This window comes from Camelus ferus, chromosome 11 (genome assembly GCF_009834535.1).
Source record: "Camelus ferus isolate YT-003-E chromosome 11, BCGSAC_Cfer_1.0, whole genome shotgun sequence".
Classification (NCBI taxonomy): domain Eukaryota; kingdom Metazoa; phylum Chordata; class Mammalia; order Artiodactyla; family Camelidae; genus Camelus; species Camelus ferus.
This window is the reverse complement of record NC_045706.1, coordinates 54748450-54769446: the sequence shown is the minus strand read 5'-3', so window position 1 is coordinate 54769446 and position 20997 is coordinate 54748450. Positions and strand designations below refer to the sequence as shown.

The window sequence follows — 20997 nt, the reverse complement described above, 5'->3', positions numbered from 1 at the left end:
ACGGCCCTTGTCTTCCTACTGCTAGTGGAGTGGTTTTCCGTAAAGAGAATAAAGGGAGGCTGGTGGTGTAGTGTGGCCTGGCTGAGTAGGGTCTGGGATGCTGTGAGCAGATGTGATTAGGCAGCCAGGACACAGCACAGATGCCAGGGCAGCCACGTTCCTACCACTGAGAGGGAAAGGACAAGAAGTGAGGGAGGCACCACCCATCACCCCCTTGGCCTGAGCGGCTGGCTGTCTAGCACAGAGGCCACGCTGGCAGACACGTGGTGGACGGACACGGTGCAGGCTCTCCTCACGGTGTAAACCAACACAAGCCGTTCCCGTGCCAAGGCAAATGCTGGTTAATGGTAACATGCAGGAATTTGCAACCAAAAAAATCAGAGACCCAGGAGGACCCACAGGCAAACGCAGGTGGGGTGGGTGTCCAGGTGTGCACCTGTGTGTGCCTGGGTCTGAGCTGTGTGTACACGGGTGAGCCAAGCGTGCCTCTTTGATGAGGCAGCACTAGTGCCTACACCACCCGGGGGAGGGGAAGAGAGGGGACAATGGCGGGCAGGCTGTGGGAAGCAGGCACTAAGGGCCCTGGCTCTTGAGTTCCACAGATGGGGCTTGAATCGTGCCCTAACACTCCCTAGCTGGGAGATTCCACACAGGCTGCTCCACTGCTTGGAGCTCAGTTTCCCCATCTGTGAAGAGGGCTTAACAGAAGCTGCCCACATCAGAGTGGAGGTGAGCTGTAAATTAGAGCTGTCAATCAACCGCATGGGAATCCAAGCAGAAGCTAAAAGGGAGGGAGGGTGGGTGGGGGACCAAAGGACCCTGTAACTCAAAGTAGCCCCAGAAGAGCAAGCCCTCAATCACACACCTACCACTGCATCACACGGCCCCCGCAGAGCTGGTGAGGCACGGACTCCACAAGCCACCCCAGCTCGGTCTCCACCAACCATTGTGACACCTGGAGCAAGGCACCTAAACTCTCGTGCCTCAGTTTCCTCATCCCTAAAATGGGGTGATGGTAATTCTACTTCCCATTTCACAGAGCAGCTGTAAGGATGTGCTGAATTACCACCATGACGTACAGGAATAGCACCAGGCACATAGTAGGTGCTATACATGGGTTTGCTACAATGACAGTATTATTGACCTTGGTTGGTAGATGAGTGACCAACAGGATGGCCTTGGTGTCTCTGTCCGCTTCTGACCACACCGTAGCAGCCCTGAGGGGTTGGTGGAAGGGAAAGAGGATTCCAGCCGGGAGAAGACATGACTGGCTGACCTCTCATGTTCCCATTGCGTGCACATGTCTTTGTAGCTTATCCAGGAAGCTGCAAGGGACACTGGGGTTCCATGGACTTAAGCAACTAAATCTTCTGTCAGCAGCACGTGTCTTACCGTTGAGGCCATACCGTGGTGTGATTGGTGGTGTGTTCTTCCTTCCCAGCGGTACATAACATAGTGGTGTGTGTGACAATGGGGAGCACCTTCTGTTAACGGGATCCAGTAGACAAGGGGCCCCCGCCTCAGAGGATGCTACGATAAGGCAGCACGAACAGGGGGCTGAGAATCAGGAGGGTCAAAGGATTCAGGTCTGAAGGAGGGCACCGAGGGAGAGCTGAGTTCCCGAAACTGCTCCCCAAGATCTCTCTGGCTGGTCCCCCTGCAGCTGGCCGCTACCACCAGTGTCCTTTAGGGACAAGAAAAAGGAAACCAGATGCAGGAATGAGGGCAGGTCTGGACTGGAGCCCTGGGGGCATCCTGGTTGTGGCTTGTCCCAGATGTGCCTTCCCTAGAAACAGTGACAGGCCCTATATTTGCCTCTACCTGCAGCTCCTGGCAGAAGGGATGCCCAGGATGGGCTGACCAGATGAACTAGTGTGGGGCTGCTAGTCTGATCTGAGAGAGGTGGCGGAAGGAAGAGGCTGCACTGCTGGGTTTGGGAACTGCCTGGGCTCCAGGTAGGGAGGGTGGAGCTGCATTCTCCAGGCCAGGCGAGTAACCAGAGGACAATGAGCCAGTTGGGGGTAAAAGGGAAGCAGAGGCTGGGGTCTGGGAGTTGGAGCATCAAAGGAGCAGACAAGCTCACCCGGGCACATGCGAAAAGCGGCCCCTTGCTAGGTTGGACTTGGGCTTGAAAAAGAGCCAAAAACCAGAGGCAGCCATGTGCCCCCCCCCCCCGCAAAAATAAAAGGCGTTCATTCCTTTTGGAGGCAAGCAAGGGGAGATTCATACAGCAAAAGGCCGGGATATTCATTTCTGGTAAGATCTGGGAATCAGGAAGGGTTGGGAGCAGCTGTGGGAGGGTCGAGGAGGATGAAAAGCTGTCTGGGGAGGAGGGTACAGAGACCTGGATATAAGGGCCAAGCAGGAGAATTATCAAATGCACTGCAGCCTGGGGAAGCTACATGCAAAATGAAACAAAGGCATATTAAGTATCAAAGAGCATCTTAGCAGCTGAAAGGCTGTGGAAGAACAGAGGCATGTGTGAGAGCGTGAGTGTGTGTGTGTGAGGGGGGAGGGAGGGGGGAGGGCTCTGAGATCCAGTGATGGGGCAGGACTCAGGGGTACCCAGGAGGCGAGTCTGCGAGGCAGCAGCCTCTCAAACCATGCCCTGGGGGAGAGGGGAGGAAGATTCAGGCAGAGCGAGGCAGAAAGAGCTTCCAGGAGCACACAAATGGGGTTCGCTGTTCAATGAAATACACTAACGACGCATTTTCAAATGCTTTCATACCATCAGTTTACTACATCCATACAAGACCTCTGAAGTGGTCCCCTTTCCCATCACAGGCGAGTCAGGGCAGAAGAACCAGTCTTCCACACTGGGCACCCCCTTCCCCTCTGTTCCCTCCCGACACATCTGAGTTCCTATTCTCATACCCATGAGAATCCCCAGGAGCACCTCAAGCCACCTTGGGAGGATGGGCACCACCTGTTCCCCCCTGCCACACCCATGGGTCATCGCAGCCTGATTATCTTTGCAGCCTGTCCCCTCTGCTTCTTGCCGGTTCCAATCACCTTCTGCAGCCTTGTCCTTTCTCTCCTGAATTATGATGCGCCCCATCATTTATCTCAGTCACCAATCTCGCCTCCTGCCAACCTGCACTCCACAAGGCGGCCAGAGGAATTTTTCCACAAATGGATTCTGTTCACCTCTTTCCAATGTGTCCCCAGAGGCTGCCCAGGGCCTGGTAGACGGGAGATGCTCAAAGGATGCTGAAATGAGTGAGAGAGCTGGGCTACCCAGGGGAAAGCCAAGATGTTCTAGAGCGAGAGCATGAACCCTGAGGGCCATGATGAGATTTGAGGGGTTCACTTCTGCAATCCTGGCACCAGCACAGGCTACGCAGCCAACACAACTAACGGACTGAAACGAATCACAGCTACATAAGCTGACGGGAAGGAGACGGGAGAGATGGACAGACACTGCGCACGCTGCATCTGAAACCCAGACGACCAGGGAAATACCTGTGACCTGGCACCCTGTGGCTTTTAAACCTGCCAGCAGCTCCCCACTCCTCAGGGGTGGAGCCCTGGCCCCAGGGGCATTACCCCAAATGGACTCCTATCACCATGTGTCTAGGATGGTGCTGTCATCAAATAAAATCTATAACCCAGACAAGTGACACCTGTTTTGTGACATGCACACCCAGTGGTGGGTCACTCCAAAATGGGGAATGAAAGGTAAGCAGTTTACAGAAATAATATCTATTCGTATAACTTGGAAGGCCAGCCGTGGCCTTCCTCTGCTGGTGGGTTGGCACTGGTCGTGTCGCTGTGTCCGTCATGTGGGGGCTGGCAGAGGAGGGCCTCCTTAGAGCATCTCACCCAGCGCTCTCTGGAGACGCTGCTGCTTGTCCTCCTGCCTCGCAGACCAGGCCACACCCTCCTACCCTCTGACTTTCCTCTTTCATCTCCCCAAACACGGGGTCCTGCCTGGGACCATTTCTCAGGGAAGTGTGGGGTTCAGAGACAGTGAAGACTCCTGCCTGCGCTTGAGGACCAGGGTTCCACTCCTCAGATCCGTGCAGAGAAAGGGAGGAGTGATGAGTACCGGGGACGGAAGGGCAAAGGGGTTGTTGAGATGACCTGGCTGGTTGAGAGGCCTGGGCTGGTCTCTCCATCTCATCTGTAAAGTGGGGAGACAATAAGAGGAACCTCTGCTCACAGACCTGGCATGAGGAGCCCAAAGATGAAGAAAGAGCCCAAGTTTTAAATCACAGAGATGATGAGAGATGGCAAGTCTTGTGTGAGTCTCAGCTGGAAACTCAGAAGTTACAAAATGCCCACTATCTCCTGCCTCTGGAAGGCAGAGTGGCCAAGAGCATAGATTCCAGCCAGACCACCTGAGTTCAAGTCCCAGCTCAGCCACTTAGCAGCTGTGTGACCTTGGATAACTCACTTAACCTCTCTGTGCTCTGGTTTTCCCTTTGGTAAAATGGGATACAAATCATATAATAATACTATAAAAATATAAATAATAAATATTACCTACCTCCTAAGTTGTCATGAGGACTAAACAAGCTGATAGACATAAAATGCCAGTACAACGCCTGGCATATAGGAAGGGCTGTAAGAATAAATTGTTACTGTTTCTATTGTTATTATCAATTATGAGGCTTCTGCATCCTCATCTATATACTGTTGCTCAAATAAAATACAGTTTCTTTCACTCGTCTCCAAGAGGCTCACAAAAATGCTTATATGCCTTGGGCCCAGCCTTACACCACCGCCTTCACACCAGGCGCCCTTTGGGTGGGCAGTGTTGCTCCCTAGCAGTCCAGCAGTGCCCTGACCCAGTGTTTTCTCCTGCCAGACACCCTGGATTGGACACACCCAGGCCCCCATGAAACTGAGCCCCAGCAGCTGCTCACTTTGACTCAGCTCAGGTGGCCAGTCTGGGCAGACCCCTCCTTCCTCAAGAGTGCCTGGGTGGCAGGCAGACCCTTGGCCCCTCCTCAGCCCCCACGCCCTCGTGTGTCCTGCAGGAGGTGGGACAAGGGCCAAGGTCAGGAATCTTGCTCCGAGCCGTGACCCGCGAGAACAGAGCTACCCATGGATTACCATCTGCCCATCCTCCTCTGTGGGCCCACCACTGCTCGGTGCCCCAGAAATAGACAAAAGGGCCCCCTCCCTGCCTGTTCCTTCAGGTCATCTCCTCCCAGGAAACAGCACAGAAGGCACGTGACTGTGAAGGGTCAGAGCCAGGGGCAAAGAATCAGAGCCTGTGGGCTGGGGCAGTGGCTGCTTGGCCTCAGATCAGGTATCTGCCCTGTGTGGCCACTGACCCAGTGAGGCAGCCTGTGCCATGTGTGCATCTGTGCAATGGGGTGACAGCACCCTGCTATGCATAGAGAGGACCTAATGGGGTCATGGGGGTGGACAGACAGGCCTTTAGTTTTCCCAACAGCCTGGCACCCTTTGCCTCACTGGAGTCTCACAACCCCCAGCGAGGGGCTGGCCAAGGATGAGGCTGTTTTATGAATCAGAAATGGAGGCCCAAGAGGAGATGATTCAACCACAGTCACACCACAGGACAGCGGCTGTGCAGCTGGTCTGGGATGGTTTCCCTTCCTCCCCAACAAGTCAGTGATCTCACCCATCTGAGAGCAAGCACATCCCAGGAGATGGCTCCGTGCCTCCCACCCACCCCCTCTCCCACAATCCACCACCACCCCAGCTCACTGTCCCTGGTCTGCTACCAACTTCCTGTGTGACCTCGGGCAACTTCCTTCCCTCTCTGGGCTGTATGTAAAAGAGGGGCGAGCATTTGTACTTTCTGAAGTCGGTGGCCCCAGGAGTCAGCCCTGGTCTCACATCAATGTCTCATCTCTTGGGGCTGAGGCCCACCCTGACCCCCTCGTAATCCCGCAGGTGCTGTGGGTGAAATGAGCTGTCCATCCTCATGCCTGGACCCTCCCCCTCCTCACCAGGGTGGGCTACAGGTGGAAGGGACTCCAGAGCTCTCACCTTGCCCAGGTGCCCTGTTTACTAAGGCCTCGAGCCGAGCCGGGAGTGGATCTGCTGAGGTCTGACAGCCGACGTGAGCAGGACCCAGGTGTGATGGGGCCCCGCAGGTGGGCAGGAGGGGAGGACTCTGCACCCTGAGCTTCTGGGGCCACAGAGGGATTAGAACTATAGGAAACATTGTCCCTGGGGGGGTCGCAGGATGGACTTTAGTGGCCTTGACGGCTGACCTCTGGAACAGAAAGCCAGAGATGTTCTCCTTGGGGGGAAATCTTGTCCTGCTGCAAAACAGTCATATCATTGCACTCCCAGCAGCAGCAGCAGCACACGGTCCTGAGTTTCAACTACTTCCGGCTTTTCTAGATCATTCGCACTTTGCCCCCTGCTCTGTCATCTCTCATCACCGTGGCTAAGAAAGTCAAAGCAAGGAGGGATCGCCTGCTGGCCCTTTGGCCGCAAGTGACTCTGTCTCTCTCCATCTCCACCCACTCCCCTTATCCCCGCTCCCTCAGGCCCCACGTGCAGGTGGCTGACCCAGTGAGTGGCAAGAGGTCCCATCCCAGGACTCGCAGGGAGGCTCACAGCCTGCCCCACCCAGCCCTACCTGCTTCCCCGCGCTGGGCAGATCCTGCCATCTCAGGTCCTGCGGTTCAGCCTGGCAGGAGAGGGCCTCTGGGCCGTTCCCTTCCTCCAGTGTTCCCACCCCTTCTCCCCAAGGGCTGTCCGGGTTGGCAGGAGCTGAGTGTCTCCAGGCCTGTGAACTCACCCTGGGAACTGAACTCTAGGGAACCTTGAGGCCGGCAGGGCTGATTCCCAAACCAGTTTGGCTGTCCCTCAACCTTGTGGAGCAGGATGTTTGGACCCAAGAGGAGACGTCAGACAGGTTGAGCCTGTCTGTGGACTTTAGGAAAATCCCAGCCTGGAAAATTCTCTGTCCACCTCACACTACCCTCTAGGCCTTCCTGGATAACTCAAATTCAAATGAAAAGACACTCAAAACAAGCTCAAGGGCTGCTTTCATCAGAAAGAGAATGCCCCTTTCTTCTTGGGGCTGCCACTCAGTCCTGCTAGCCTGAGGGACAGGCCTGGACAGAGGCACCCACCAAAGAGCGGCCCTGTGTACTACACCCCCATGAGGGGCCGCTCACACACCCCTGGCCCCCTGGCTCTCAGAAGCCACCTGGTGGCGGTGAAGTCACAGCCCCCATCTTAGAGATGAGGGGCAAGCACAGAGAAGCTAGGACACACCAGAGCTTGCAGCAGGCCAGAACCAAGGCAGGACATCTCCTGCCTGAGATGTTTGCTGGCAGTGGGGCAGGCGTGCAGAGCTAGACCACCTAAGCTGAAATTATGCAGCATTCGTAGCCAAGCAAGTGTTCTGGAGAGGGGAGGGGCCCTGAGCCACTCACAGCAGATTGAGGCCTCTGTGCACCCGAACCCCATATTCACAGGTTCCAACAGGACAGACTTCTTTGGCTACCCATGGATGGACCAGAATAATCATGGCAGGGAGTCTCCCTACCTCCATCTCGCTCAAGGCAGCACTGGAGCAGGATGGAGATCTGCAGGCCCAGGGTGGTGAGGATGATCGCCCCCAGCCACCACAGGCCCTGGGATGACACTCCTAGTGCACCTGCAAGACAAGACCTGCTCCACACCAGCCCGCCTGCAGGCCCCAGAGCCGTGCCCCCAGGAACCTGAGCTCACGCTCCTCATTCCAGCAGGCCACCTGGCCAGTCGGTTCTCTTCTACACGGACAGCTTGCCCAGGGGTTAAACACCACTGCTGTTGCTTGCTCTCAGGAAGCCCGAGGGGTAAGGAGGGGTTACGGGGATCAACTTCTTCCCTGCGTAATTTACTTTTCTGAGGCTTCCCAGCTGGGTACTCACAGTTTGGCTGTGTCCTCCTGCTCCCAGCAAAAGAAGGAGAGGTCAGCGCGAGGCCGGGCCCCTCCCAAGGTCAAGCAGACCCCCGAGACCAAACACACAACTGTCCACCTTTGTGGACAGCAAGAGGGCTGTGAGTCTGAGCGCTAGGAGCCCTTGCTGAGCACTCGCTCCATCCGCTCCAGCCACTATGTCCAATCTCAGGCCCTTGCCTCTTCCCGTGGGAGCCAGGAGCCCGTGTCAAACCCGGGACTCTTAAATGGCAGTTTCCTTGCACCCAGCCTGAGCTCAGGGAGCCAGGGTAGATTGTCCCAGGTCTGAGCCTTGGGGAGGTACCGATCAGTTCCAGGGCACTTTCTTTCTATAAAGTAACCACCAGGAAAGCTTCCCAGCCCTAAAGAGTGGCTTGCCGTGGTGACAAGGGCAGGAGGGAGATTTGCGGCAGGCAGCACTTTGCTGGGTGACCCTTGATTACTGCGAGTTGGGTTCGGGTCACTTACTGCTCTTTAAGAAAGAGCAGATTCAGGAAAAACCTGCTAATGGGACCCCCAGCTCTCCTGCCTCCAACCATCTGGACCCCAGCCTACCCCCTCCTTCTCCTGGCTGAGAGACCTGATTGACCTCCAAGAATCTCAGGCTCCCAGTGCAACAAACACTGACTGTGATTCCTTCTCCCCACTCCAGGCTTGTCAGGCCTGAGCACCAGGCAAGTGGCTGAGAGGTGGAGGCAGGGCTCTGAGCCAGCTCAAGTCACTCTGCAAATTAGGTAGGTCTTTAAGCTCAGGGGCACAAGACCTGGACCCATGGGTGGCACTTGGTGGCAGATTCAGATGCTCCTTCCTGACCCCGTAAGGTGGGAGATGACAACCTTCTAGTGGGTTCCTTACCCAAAATTGTGTTGCAGGGTTTTCTCTCCTATCTGTTTATCCAGCAAAATCACCCGATTGCCCGCACATTTCACATTTCTATTCTATTAGCCTCCTGATTGGTCACTCCACTCCTTTTCTGAGAAACCCGGAGTGTGGATGTTCGATGGAGCCCTGGAAACCCCCCACGCCTGGCTGTCACGACCCTTCCAGGTGCCCAGCAGGGGATGACCTGGCTGCCCCGGATGCCAGACTGGCCTTCATTCCTCCCACCGGGCTCTCCCTCTAAACTGCAGGGGCCCTGGATGCATCTTAAGAGTCTATTTTTCATTCTTTTAGCACACGATCTATACTTGTTTTATTTATGTATTGGTAGACACCATTTGAAGAAAACCTGACATAGAGACTGAATTTATAGAACACTTCGAGGGGGAGGGGGCAGGAAATGAGAGATTTTTTCTTCTCTTTGCAGAAGCTCCTTTACATGATGAAATGATTCTGTGAGGTTTCTTTAAATATCCAGCTGCCTTGTTGCAATGAAAATAAGAATCATTTATAAGAATTCCATTTACATCTAGTGCTTCCTTGGCTGCACCTGTTACTCAGAGTGTAACACACCTGGGTGATGTCTGGGTGACTGTGGCCCGGGTGGTGAAGTCCCAGGGAAAGAATGAAGCACCTGGGTTTCCAGGCCAGGGGTTTCTCAATCTTGTCTGTGCATTAGAAGCATCTGGAAAGCTTGTTCAAATCCAGAGTGCTGGGCCTCACTCCCAGTGGGGTTTCTGATTCGGTGGGTCTGGGGTGGAGCTGAAAGAATTTGCATTTCTAACCAGTTCCCAGGTGATGCTGCTGGTCTGGGGACCCCACTTTGAGAACCACTTCTCTAGACTGAGGGGTGAAGCTCAGCTGCCATTTGCTGCATGAAAGGAGGGGGAAGGGGACCACTCCTCCCTCTCCCCTTCATGCAAGCTCTCAGGCCAGGAGTCCTGTGTGCCTGGCAGATGGTCTCCGACACCGCTGCTAACTTCCCCGGATCTTTATGTTCAAGGCTCTGGAGGTTTGACCCCCTGACTGTTCCTGGCAGTGGTCCAGGGGAAAGAACACTGGACAGGGAGTCAGGAGTGGGTGAGCCCGGTTTGATCTACTGTGGGAACCATGCAATCTTGAGCAAGACCCTGGCAGCTATGTGCACCTCAGTTTCTTCACCTGCATGTAAACCTACCTCACCCAGCTGCTCTAAAGGTGTAATGAGGCAAACCTGACAGTGACTCCTGCAGACAACTTGATTTAGGCCAGGCACTGTTCTGAGCACTTTGCATGCACCATCTCATTCAGGCCAACACTCTAGGAGGTAACTTCTACTGCCTCCTCATAACCATTTCCGGCTCCACCACTCACCAGTGTGTGAGCTGTGTGGCCCTGAGCCCTCTCTGCCTTGAGGCCTGCCTCACAGTGGCTGTAAAAACTGAGCTGGATCCTGCAGGGCTCAGCATCCCTGTGGCTCTCAGGAAGCAGCCCCAGGGCAGCTCCAAGTAGGCAGGCGGGGACAGACAGAGGCCTGGGCCATCTGCAGTTCAGGCTGGCTCCCTGTTTCTCTCCCAGAGCAGCTGGGGGAGGGAGCCGTCATTTGTTTAGGCCTCTGCAGTGTTTAATCACCACGCAGCCCTCCCTCCCTCCCTCCCTCCTCCTGCTCCAGTGCCTGCTCTCTCCCTGCAGGAAAGCGCTCTCTCTGCCTTCTGCCTCTGAGGGAGGCCATGAAAAATTAACACAGCACCCAGAGAGAAGGAGACACCGGGGCAGGGAGGGGCGACAGAGCCAGGTTACCAGCTGGGAAGGACCAGCCGAGCAGGCACCAGTTGGGCAAGCTGGATCCCGAGGGGGCTCTGAAGGGCCCACGGGTCAAACAACTAACCACCCAGCAGGCCACAGGGCCTTGGATGGCCGTCAGCCTGGGGGTCCAGAGCAAATCCACCTGCCTCTCAGGGAGCTAGAATGCAGGGTCTGGGCCTTTCTGGGGTCCTGAGCCCTTGGAGAATCTGAGGACAGTGACAGATTCTCTGCCTCTGGTCTGCGGTGGGCCGGGTCATGCAGGGACATGCCCAGGGGAAGGTCAAGTGAGGCCAGGCAGAAACTGGACACACTCCTTTTCTCTGTTCATTTTCCTGACAGTCCTGGGATGGCAGGATCACTACCCCATCTTCCAGGAGGAAACTGGCTCTCAGAGAGGTTAAGGAACCTGCCCAAAGACAACCAGCCAAAACAATCAACAGAACGGGACCGACTTATTTTTAATTAATAAAACAACTTTTATTTACCTAAGTAATGTGCAAATAGCTCCTTTAGAAAGCTAACATTTCAGCTAGAGACCAGAAGTGGGATGAGGGCCCATATTTGCCAGCCTCCAAACCCGTAGTTTTTCTATTATATCTGATGATTCCACCTCACTGTTACATTTCGCCGCCCTCCCTTCTTGACTTTTCAACAGTGACTTTTGAAGAAGTAATGTGTGCGTGTGATTAAAAATACACAGAAGTAGAAAAAAGGTATGTCTTCAAGAATGTGGTCTCCCCTCCCCAAGTCTTATGGCTCAGTCCCTGCCACCAGGGTAATCACACTAGTGGCTTTGGTTTTCCTTCCAGAGTGATTCCCTCACTTTCACGCATCACGGTCTTTGCAACATCTGCCTGGAAGGTTCCTGCCCTGGATATCCCCGTCGTTCAGTTCTCTCCATCTAGTCCTTATTCCTTACTCAGAGGGCTTCCCTGACCTTTCCAGTGTGTAGATGGCAACACCGCCCCTGCCAGCCCACTCCCTCTATTTCCCTGCCCTGCTGGATCCTTCTTCCTGGCATGTGTTACCTTCTACCTTTTATCTTATTTATCATCCGATGCCCCACTCTCTGCACTGGAGCAAAAGCTCTTCCAGTGCAGGGGTTTCTGTGTGCTGCATTCACTGCCATGTCCTTGGTACCCAGAACAATGCCTGACACATGGGTGACAATACCAGCGTGAGCACAGCTTGTTCAGGCAGATCCCACCCTGACACAAATGGTGGCATGTTGTACATGCTGGGCTCAGCCTCCTTTTTAGGAAGACAAGTCTCAGTTCAAACTGACTGTCACTCCTATAGGACAGAACTGTGTCTTTTCTACCTCCTTTCTCCCAAGGACCCAGCCTGGTCCAGAGCACATAGCGGATGGTCAGAATGACCATACTGGAAACTTGATCCCTACCTCACACCACAGATCAAAAAAAAAAAAAAAAAGCAAAATAACAGACTTTCTGGAAGATAATATAGGAGAATATCTCCATGACTATGGGATTGGGGATTTTCAAAGAGGACACAACAACCACTAACCAACCATAAGGGAAAGTTGAGAATTTTCCAACATTGAAGTGAAGAACTTCTGGTATACTCCTTGAAGAGCGTGAAAAGGCTGGCCCAGGGAAGAGGAGAGTCTGAACAAGACAGGAGCCACACAGTGCATAGTGAGGCCAATGCTCAAGGGCCCTGGAGAGCCAGGCTCCCCAAGACTGTCTGCAGTCACCCAGGAAGGCTTCCCAGAAGAGGTGGAAGGTGACTCCATCTCACTCCTCCCCCAGCTCCGTCCTTTTCCCTCTCCTCCAGGAAAAATCAGAGACTTAAGACAGACAGAATAGCCCTAGCCCCACCTTCCCTGCCCCACGCAGAGATAACCAAGCAAGAAGAAACAAATGAGGGAGCCCAGGAGCCTGGCAGTGCCTTGAAAAGCTGGGCTTGACAGGGCAACAGCATTTAACACAGCTCACACCATCCATCACTGGGGCCCAGTCATTTAGATACTGGGCATTTGATTAAACTAATATGGGCGGCTGGGGCGAGGCATGGCTGGGCGCTTCCTACCCTCGCCTACAAATGAGACCGTCACACACAATCCGATTACCTTGACTGCCACATTTATCTCGGGAGAGGGGCCATCCATCACTCCTCAGCAGCTGGCTCTGCATGTCCTCCCGCAGGAGGGGAGAGAAGTGGGCCCCCAAGTTTCAGCAGGCGGTGCTCACTCAGTCATTCATTCCATCACTTTCTCAGCAAATACCGGCCCAAATGCTGACCCGGGGGGCAGGTCTTGGGCGGGGCACTGGCCTATAGAGCAAACACAGTCCTTGCCCTTGAGGGGCCCATGGAGGAGGTACAGGAGCTGGCAACAAAAGGCGAGCTCTGCGTGCCACACTGCCAAGTGGCTCCGGCGTGAGTCCCAGCCCCCTCTCCTCCAGCTGGGACTCTGAGTGTGCCATGTCACTGATCTGGTCCTCAACCTCACACTCATAAAAGGGGATGATTAACACAGGGCAGCCAGTTCAAAATAACTCCTGCAGCGATGGAAATGTTGTCTATCTGTGCTGTTCAAACGGGAGCCACAGGCCATGTGTGGCTATTGAGCACTTTGTAACATGGCTACTGTGACCAAAAAGCTGAGTTTTAAATTGTATTTAATGTTACTTCATTAAATTTAAGTGTGACTGGCCACATGGGGCTCTGGCTTCCATGTTGGACATCACTGATAGAGTGGTTGCTGCCTTTTCAAGACTGTGCTGAAGGGCCAACCAGGCAGCCTCGAAATACCCTGTACGAAGTTCTGCACATAACAAATGGCCCCTGAAGGCTGGACCCCCTCCTTCTCGAAGGGAGGGCCAGATTCTGAGGCCCAGGGGAACAGCAGCTGTTATCTGATAACACGGTCACCTCTACTGGCTCGTCATCCAGCAGGGTGAGCAGACTCCCATTTTAAATAAAAAGAAGTGGGACTCAGAGATAAGGATGGTACAAACCCTGTAGTGGCAGACACAGGACTTGAGTCCAGGTGTTTGTGGCTTTGAACCCACCTCCATCTTCCCACTGGACACCTGACTACCCAGGGGACTCACAACAGGAGGAAAGACCCAGGATGGGGCAGGCCGGCTGGGCAGGCAGGGGGCAGCAACCTCTCCCCTGACCACCACGTGTGTGGATGCCACGTTGGCCAGCGTCTTCAATGGACTGGTTGCCCTTCAACGCCAGTGCTGAGGAGGTGGGTGGCAGGCACACAGGTGCAGCCGCACCCTGCCCGGCTCACCTCAGTCCCTCAGGCCAACCCTAAGGTGGCAGTGAGGCCCCTTCCTAGTGCAGGGCAAAGCTGGGGCAGCTGACAGACTTTAGGTTGTAAATACTTCAGGCTTCCTCTGCTTTATAGGATGCCAGTTAGCACAGTCTGGAAAGGGGCAGACACGGGCTTAAACCAGCTTCTGTACTAGGAACCTGAGCTCTGAGTGAGTCAAGTCCCCTCAACGGGGACCTGACCATCCCCTTACAGGGCTGGCGTGGGGATGAAGGGCACTAATGAGTGTGCAAACAGAACTCAGCACCTGCAAGTGTTTGCTCACTGGGACCTGTTAAAATCATTGGTACTTTCCGAGCTCTCAGGGCAGGTCAGAGACCAGGTGAGACCCCCAGCCGGTGCCCTGCAGGTCTGGGAAGGCTGGAGAAATGGCGTCTAGAAACAAGCATTCCAGTAGGGGTCTGAAGACCCTACCCCTCATTGGTGGGCTGTGTGACCCGGCGCCAGCTGAGTCACTCGTCTAGCAAAAACGAGAATAAAATCAGCATGTGCTAATCCTTCTGTGAGGATCAGATGGAACATGCAAAAGCACTTCTAACCTGGATTTGGACAAATCTGGTAGAATCTACGTGTGCCAGTGGGCAGGCTCTCCCAGTGACTTCAGAACAGCCTAACCCTGGAGAGAAATCACCTCCCCAAGTGAAGACAAGTGCCCTGCAGAAACAGCTGGCGCTCAGGAGTCCAGTCTCCAGACATTTAAGAGGCGGCCTGCTGGCAGAGGACTTCTGATAAAAACAGAGGCTGCAAAGGGGCAGGCCCAGGTCAAGGGAAGCCTGTTTGTGAGCCCCTCTCAGGAACTTGCTGCAATGGTGGCTGGCAGGCTCCCAGGAGCGGGCTGACCTGGCTCTGGGGCTTCTAGCTGGACCGGGCGGCTGCGGAGGATACCGGGGACACGCTGCAGCTGTAGGAGGGAGCAGGCTGCCCTGGCTGGAATGCAGGAGGTTGCTGGCAGGGGACCACCACCAGGCTGGGAGATGGGGAGGGATGGCTGCAGGGTGGGGGCCAGGCCAGGAGAAGAGCCTAGAGGGGAGAAGTGACCTGAAAGAGGCAGAGGTGAGATGGGACTGGGGAGAGAGGGAAATCAGGGGAGCTGAGGAGGCCTCCCAGGAACACCCCCTTCCCCTAGACTCACCCCTCTCCACTGTCCCAGTCAAATGTACACTTAGCCACTCACACACTAGTATAAATGAGTTTATAACAAATGGTGCCAAGATGGGCAAGGAGCAATAATTGAAGGAAAAAAGATGAGGTGGGGGAAGGTGGCAAGCAGCTCTCCCTAGCAAGCCACCAGTGAGTGGGGACCTTCTGTTGCCAGTACCACCAGCATTCCCCCCGCCTCACAAAAATGCCAACACTCTTTTGTTGCCACTTAAACCAATTTGGGGGTAATTCTGCAGGCAATTGTCTTCCTATTTACAATGCAGCTCAGTGATTGCATCGAGGCTGATGGTTCAGGCTGTAATTGTATGGTAATCACTTCTGTTTATGATCGATGCGGAAATCACTATTGTTTTCCAGCAGGCTTGTTAAATCAAAAAAGTGCCGGGGTGGGGAAGGAGGGTTTATTTCTGTGAGTTGGAACCCGGGGAAAATGAAATTAGGCAGAGCAACCCAATGTCGGGGGAGGTGGATCTGATGGCAAAGGCACCCTCATCAGCTCAGAGCTGAGATAGGCAGCGACAGAGATGCAGTGACAGCGAGAGAGACATGGAAGGTACAGGCAGAGAGGCACAGAGACACAGGTGGGTAGAGACACAAGGAGGTGGGCAGGGATGCCTAGGGAATGACCAGGCTCGGGACAGAGATGATCAGATAAGCAGATACACACAGAGGTGCCAGACAGACCCTGCTGCTCATACATCCAGAGATGCTGAGACAGAGAGAGAGAGAAAGAGAGAGGGAGGAGGACCCCCTTATAGACACCCACACTTTACCAGACCTGCTCTCACCCATTCCTAGGGAGATGGGGACAACCCAGGTGCCAGGTAGCGGGCCCAGCACTACCTGCCCTGCGGGGCTGGAGCCCCATACCTGCCCCATCTGGGATCTTCCTGCCTCCTCCTTGCCCCGGCCCCAAGGCCGCCTACCTGCGGCCTGGAAACAGGGTGGCAGATGGCACCTGGGGGGCTCAGGTGGCAGGAGCAGGGCAGTGTTGAGAGCTGAGCTGCTGCTGCAGAGAAAGGGGGTGGGGGCTGCCCACCTGGCGGGCAGAAACCTGAACCTCCCAGAAGCTGCAGGGAACAGGCCTGGGCTGGGTGAGGGGCAACGCCTCCCAGGGCAGCCACGGGCCCTCCATGGCTCCACAAGACTGAGCCAGTCCAGGCTGAAGGCCAAGGCCCAACAGGGAGCGAGCAGGCACCAGCTGTGCGTGCAGCTCCGACAAACCCCTAGGCTGCAGGCTGAGCTTGGCTGCAGGCATGTGTTTATTTTCAACTACATGCCTTTCTCTCCCAGCAAAAGTACAGGGAGACCATCAGGCAACGTACTGAAGATCATGACCGAGGTCAAAAATATTAGGTGTTTGGTTTCCAAAGCCTGCAGGCCCGATGCCCCTGACCTCTCCTCACATTGCCTGCCCCTCTCTACCATCTGAACCGCCCTCCGTATTTCACGGTTCTGCCTCACCTCTCCAGGGAAGCCTTTCCCCACCCGGCTGGACCCTCCTCCCCTGGGCCCCACGGTACTGAGTGTCATATTGACTCTGATGCAGGACCGTGGCGGCCCACAGACCTGGCTCTAATCAGCTCAGAGAATCCACAGTGAACGGGTGACAGGCAGGCCGGGCCCTATCACAGATGACCTCGCAGTGGCTGGAGCAGGAACAGCACTCAGCAGTCTTGTCACCAGCTTCAGTGGGAGCATGAGGCCACCCGGACCTGATGAGACGGCTTCCCTCAAACCCAGGGTACCCCAACTCTGCTGATATGCACTGCGTGTTGTCCTCTAAGGTGGCCAGGGCCCTGGGATGGAGGGCAGGAAGCTCAGCCCCCTTGGATGGAGGAGAGGACCATCCCACAACCCTTGCATCCCCCATCCCTCGGCCTGGGTTCAGGCCCCGAACTTGCCCTGGCCTGGCCCTCAAACAGATTGGGCCCTGAACTGGGGCGCCCTGGCTGCCTAATTAGGGGCTCAACAGGGCATGCCAGGCAGCCTCTGGAAAACCTTAGAAGTGGAACAATTGCTCCTAATTGGATTTCCAGGATTCGGCTTAAGAAAACAGACTGCTTCTCCCCCGGGACTTTGCTTCTGAAGTATATACAAACAAGTGATGGTTGTTCAACATTAAAAACAAAGTTGGCGAAAATGAGAATTTAAGCTACAATGAAGTTGTTTAAATGGAGAGGGACCCTCAAGGGCGGGGAGCATATGTGTGTGTGCATGTGCAGGTCTGCACATCCACACAGGGCATACAGGGTGCTTGGCAGGTGGACACCTTTTAGGATTACGGTCTCAAGCCAGGAGCCCCTAACCAAGCCCCAAATCCTGAGGTCTGGACCCCACATAACCTCAGGGAAGTGGGGACAAGGGCCACTGGAGGGCACCAAAGACTTGCACTCTGAAGGCGGAAGACCAGAGTTGGAGCCTCAACTCTGTCCTGGCAACCCCTGCCCGCCCTTAGCCCCGCTGGCTGCCCAGTGTTGGCAGTGACTGAACCCCCATCCCCCGGGGAGAGATGGTACCATACAGGTGGAAGCACCTTTCTGGACCCTGAAGTGCTCTAAAAACATCAGCTATTTTTACTCCCTGCTCCAACGTGTAACCTCAGAGACAAGCTCTGACCCCTGTTTACTTAGCACTCGGGAGTCAGGACCCAGGGTAGGGAGGGTAAGGCAAGGCCACCTGGCCGGGGTGTTCTCCCTCCCCACACAGCCCGCAAAGGGGAAGAGCGCTCCGGGTGAGCTAGCAGAGCTGGTTACCAGAGACCAAGGCTCAGGGGCAAGAGGTCAGAGCCAGCTAGAGAGCGAGCAGGGCCAACCAAGGGGGACACTCCCTGCTCAGGTGTTGTGCCTGGGAGACAGGGCGGTGAGGGCTCAGAGACCCAGGTGGCCCTGGCTCAGTCAATGCTGGTGCCAAGGAGGACAGGAATCAACAACCCCATTTTTCCGGTGGGGAAAGTAGGGGCCCCTAGAGGCGAGTGACTTCTCATGAGAAGTGAAACGCCGGTGGTCTTCTGACTCTGTGGTGCTCTGATACATCGAACAGTCTGAAAGTCTCTCTCTGTAGGCACCTCTGAGACTATTCGCAGACTTCTGCCATCCCTGAGACAGGCAGAAAGGAAGCTGCGGGTAGCCAGGGCTGATTTCCCCAGGAAGCCACGGAACGCTTTTTTCCTAAAGGTCTGGGAGGGTCCAGAGTCATCTTCCTGAGGACCGGAAGGGCCTTCTGGGGTCAGCTCCAGCGAGCCGAGCCTTCCCAGGCCCCTCCCCCAGTCCCTGGAGAGCTGCAGCACAGAGGGCTGCGGGGCCAGATGCCCTTGGCCCTCTCTTGGGAGGGAGAACATCCCTAGAGCCTTGGGGTGAGCCCCCACTCAGAGCTGCATGTCTGCTCTCTGGCTTGAGTGAGCTAAGGATGCGCCTGCACTGGAGAAGGGGCAGGACGGGGCCAGGGCCCCCAGGCCAGTTGGGGGACCATCCCTCCTACTCTAGGATGATGATATCAACTAACATTTATGAACTGCATCCAGGAGCACAGACTCAGCAGGTCCTCACAGCCATCTCGAGGTCACTGCTATTACCATTCCTGTTTCTGCGGAGGCTGAGACGTCTCAGAGCTTCAGTAACTTGCCCAAGGTCACACAACTGGTAAGTGGAGGGGCTGCTGTAAACACCCAGGCTCTACATCTCTCTGACACAGCCCAGCATAGTAGGGAGGGATGATGCGGGCGCCTGCACGCCCCAAAGAGATCAGGACACCTTAATTCTTATACATACATGCCATTCGGCTGCCAAGGTGCCCACCCCCCACATTACAGACACTCTCAACACCCCGTGTTTGCAAATCTACACAACCCTATGAGAACACCGTCATATACACTCATCCAATAATCAGTCAACCTGTAAGTGTCTCTCGCATGCCCGCATGGGGTCACACACATCCAACCACATGGGTACACTGTATACGTAAGCAGATGCAAAACCCACGTAACATTTGCCGATGTCCCATCTTACGCTTTTCTGCAACACACATCCCCTGCAACAGGCATGCTCCCACTTTACGTATGGCCCTTCCAGCTCTGCCATCTTCGTTTGGGGACTTCAAGCTCCCAGAGGACAGGGACCCTGTCTTTTTTCACATTCCCCACAGTGCCCCACCCAGAGCCAGCTCTTCATTTGTTTACTTACTCATTCAAAATGTATTAGTGTGTACTTTTTGCCCATTTGGATGTGGAACATACCAACTCAAATGAGCTCCAGCCATGAACTTGAAGAAACAGAATATTCCCGTACAAACCAAGGGCTGTTAACTCGGGCACAGTGAACCCAGGGGGGCACAGGCGTGCGTATGAGTGAGCAGACACGCGTGGAGGGCGTGTGTGCAGGGATTTCCACTGTTACAACAGGACTGCCGGGGCGAGGTGCCCCTACTTTACAGAGAGGCAATTCAAGTGGCAGAGGGGAGGCTCAAGCTCCAGATCACCGGGGTGGGGGGTCCCAGCAAGGCTTAAGTAACAGGTGTCTAAGACCAGGGAGGCATCCAGGGAACCCAGTCTTTGGGTGGCCAGGCCTGTCCAGAGCTGGGATCTATCTGGGCAAGAGCCCTCAGGGCACCACGGAGAGCACCCCACACTCCTGGGAGAGGAGGGGGCGATGAGGAAGTCACAAGCAGGGAGGAAATCTCCATTTGTAATCTGAGGACAGAGATCTTATCCAGGTCATCAAACGTATCCCGGAGAAAGTACAACACCATGCAAAGCCCTGAGAGGATTATCAGCCCCTGACAGGCCTGATGCGGGGAGGCTTCATTCCAGGTGGGTGGGCTGTGGGGGCTCCACTCACTAGGGGCAGAGGCGGTGCTGGGGCAGGGGGGTGGCCGAGTGGTGATGATCCTTCTCCCCCAGCAAAAGCCTGCCCACCAGGCCCGTCTGCTGCTCACTGGCGCCTTGGGGCAGGGGCATGGAGACAGCGGAGGACCTATTCCTGTTTCAAAGTGGCCCGGACAGGATGAGCCAGGCTGTGCTCACAACAGGGAGCGACTGCTTGGCCCTTGTCCCTTTTCTTGTCCTGATGCTGACCTCTGGCTGCTCCACTCAGTGGGCTGCGCTGCCTCCCTGGGGTGGGGAGAGGACATCCAGAAGTCATTAGAGACCCCGTGGTAAAGCTGCCCTGGGTTCAGTAAGGGTAGTGGGGGGGAGGCTTCCTCTGCTTTGGGTGCCACTGCCCTGAGACCCCAGCACGGTGGCATCTGTCCTCCTTCCAGGGCCTCCCCAGGAGCTTTGGGGGACTGCTGTTGGCAAATGAAACGCAGACACACCTGAGGGTTAAAGCCACAAGCTTCTCTCAGCAAACAGTGAGGGGGGCCCTGAGCCCGTGGCCAAAAACTCTCAGGGGCCCAGGGGAGGTGGGCGGCTTTTGGCCCCAGGGTTTCTCAGGCTGGGCGGGGAGGGAGGTGGGCATTCTGTATGTTGGCCAGTTCAGGGCTGGTGCTGGAGGAAAGGCCCCCTGTGCAGGCGCAGGAGGGGGTGAAATGGGGGAGCATTTGGATACACTTAGGCTGTGATGGAAGATTATGAGGCAGGGAAGCAGGAGGATGTGTCCCCAGAGGAACGGGCCTTACACAAACACGAGGAGACCGATGACAGAGCAGCAAGGACGGCTGACGCTTACTCACGGCTGAGGTTCTTGGGCAAGTCAGCCAGAGAGCTTCAGGAGTCCAAGGTGTAGACTTACAGCTCCTTCCTCAAAAGGGAAATGAAAGTGGATGCGTGTGATGGCCCCATGCCCCTCCTCCAGGGCTAGGACACCAGACGGCTGCCGGCAGCAGACACCACGCAGGAGGTGGGCCTTCCGCACTGCACGGCCAGGTCTCTGGTCACAACACACAGTATGAGGAGCACCTTACAGACGAGGAAACAGGCCCAATGTGTGGCCGGGTCAAGAAAGAACCCAGGCGTCAGGGCTGAGGAACTCAAGAGAAACCGAAAGCCCAG

At 55.3% G+C, this 20997-nt stretch overlaps 1 protein-coding gene across 7 annotated transcripts in view; it reads right to left on the bottom strand.

The window, feature by feature from the left end:
- ZMIZ1 (zinc finger MIZ-type containing 1) overlaps positions 1-20997 on the bottom strand; it is a 229344-nt gene that overhangs the window by 37236 nt on the left and 171111 nt on the right. The window contains exon 1 of one of the 7 annotated variants that reach the window (XM_032491578.1): positions 6566-6611. The exons of the other annotated variants lie outside the window; for them this stretch is intronic. Coding sequence (XP_032347469.1) covers positions 6566-6596 — 31 coding nt within the window. The 5' untranslated portion in view covers positions 6597-6611. Of the gene's footprint in view, positions 1-6565; positions 6612-20997 lie in introns of those variants that run through there. 7 annotated transcript variants of the gene reach the window in all.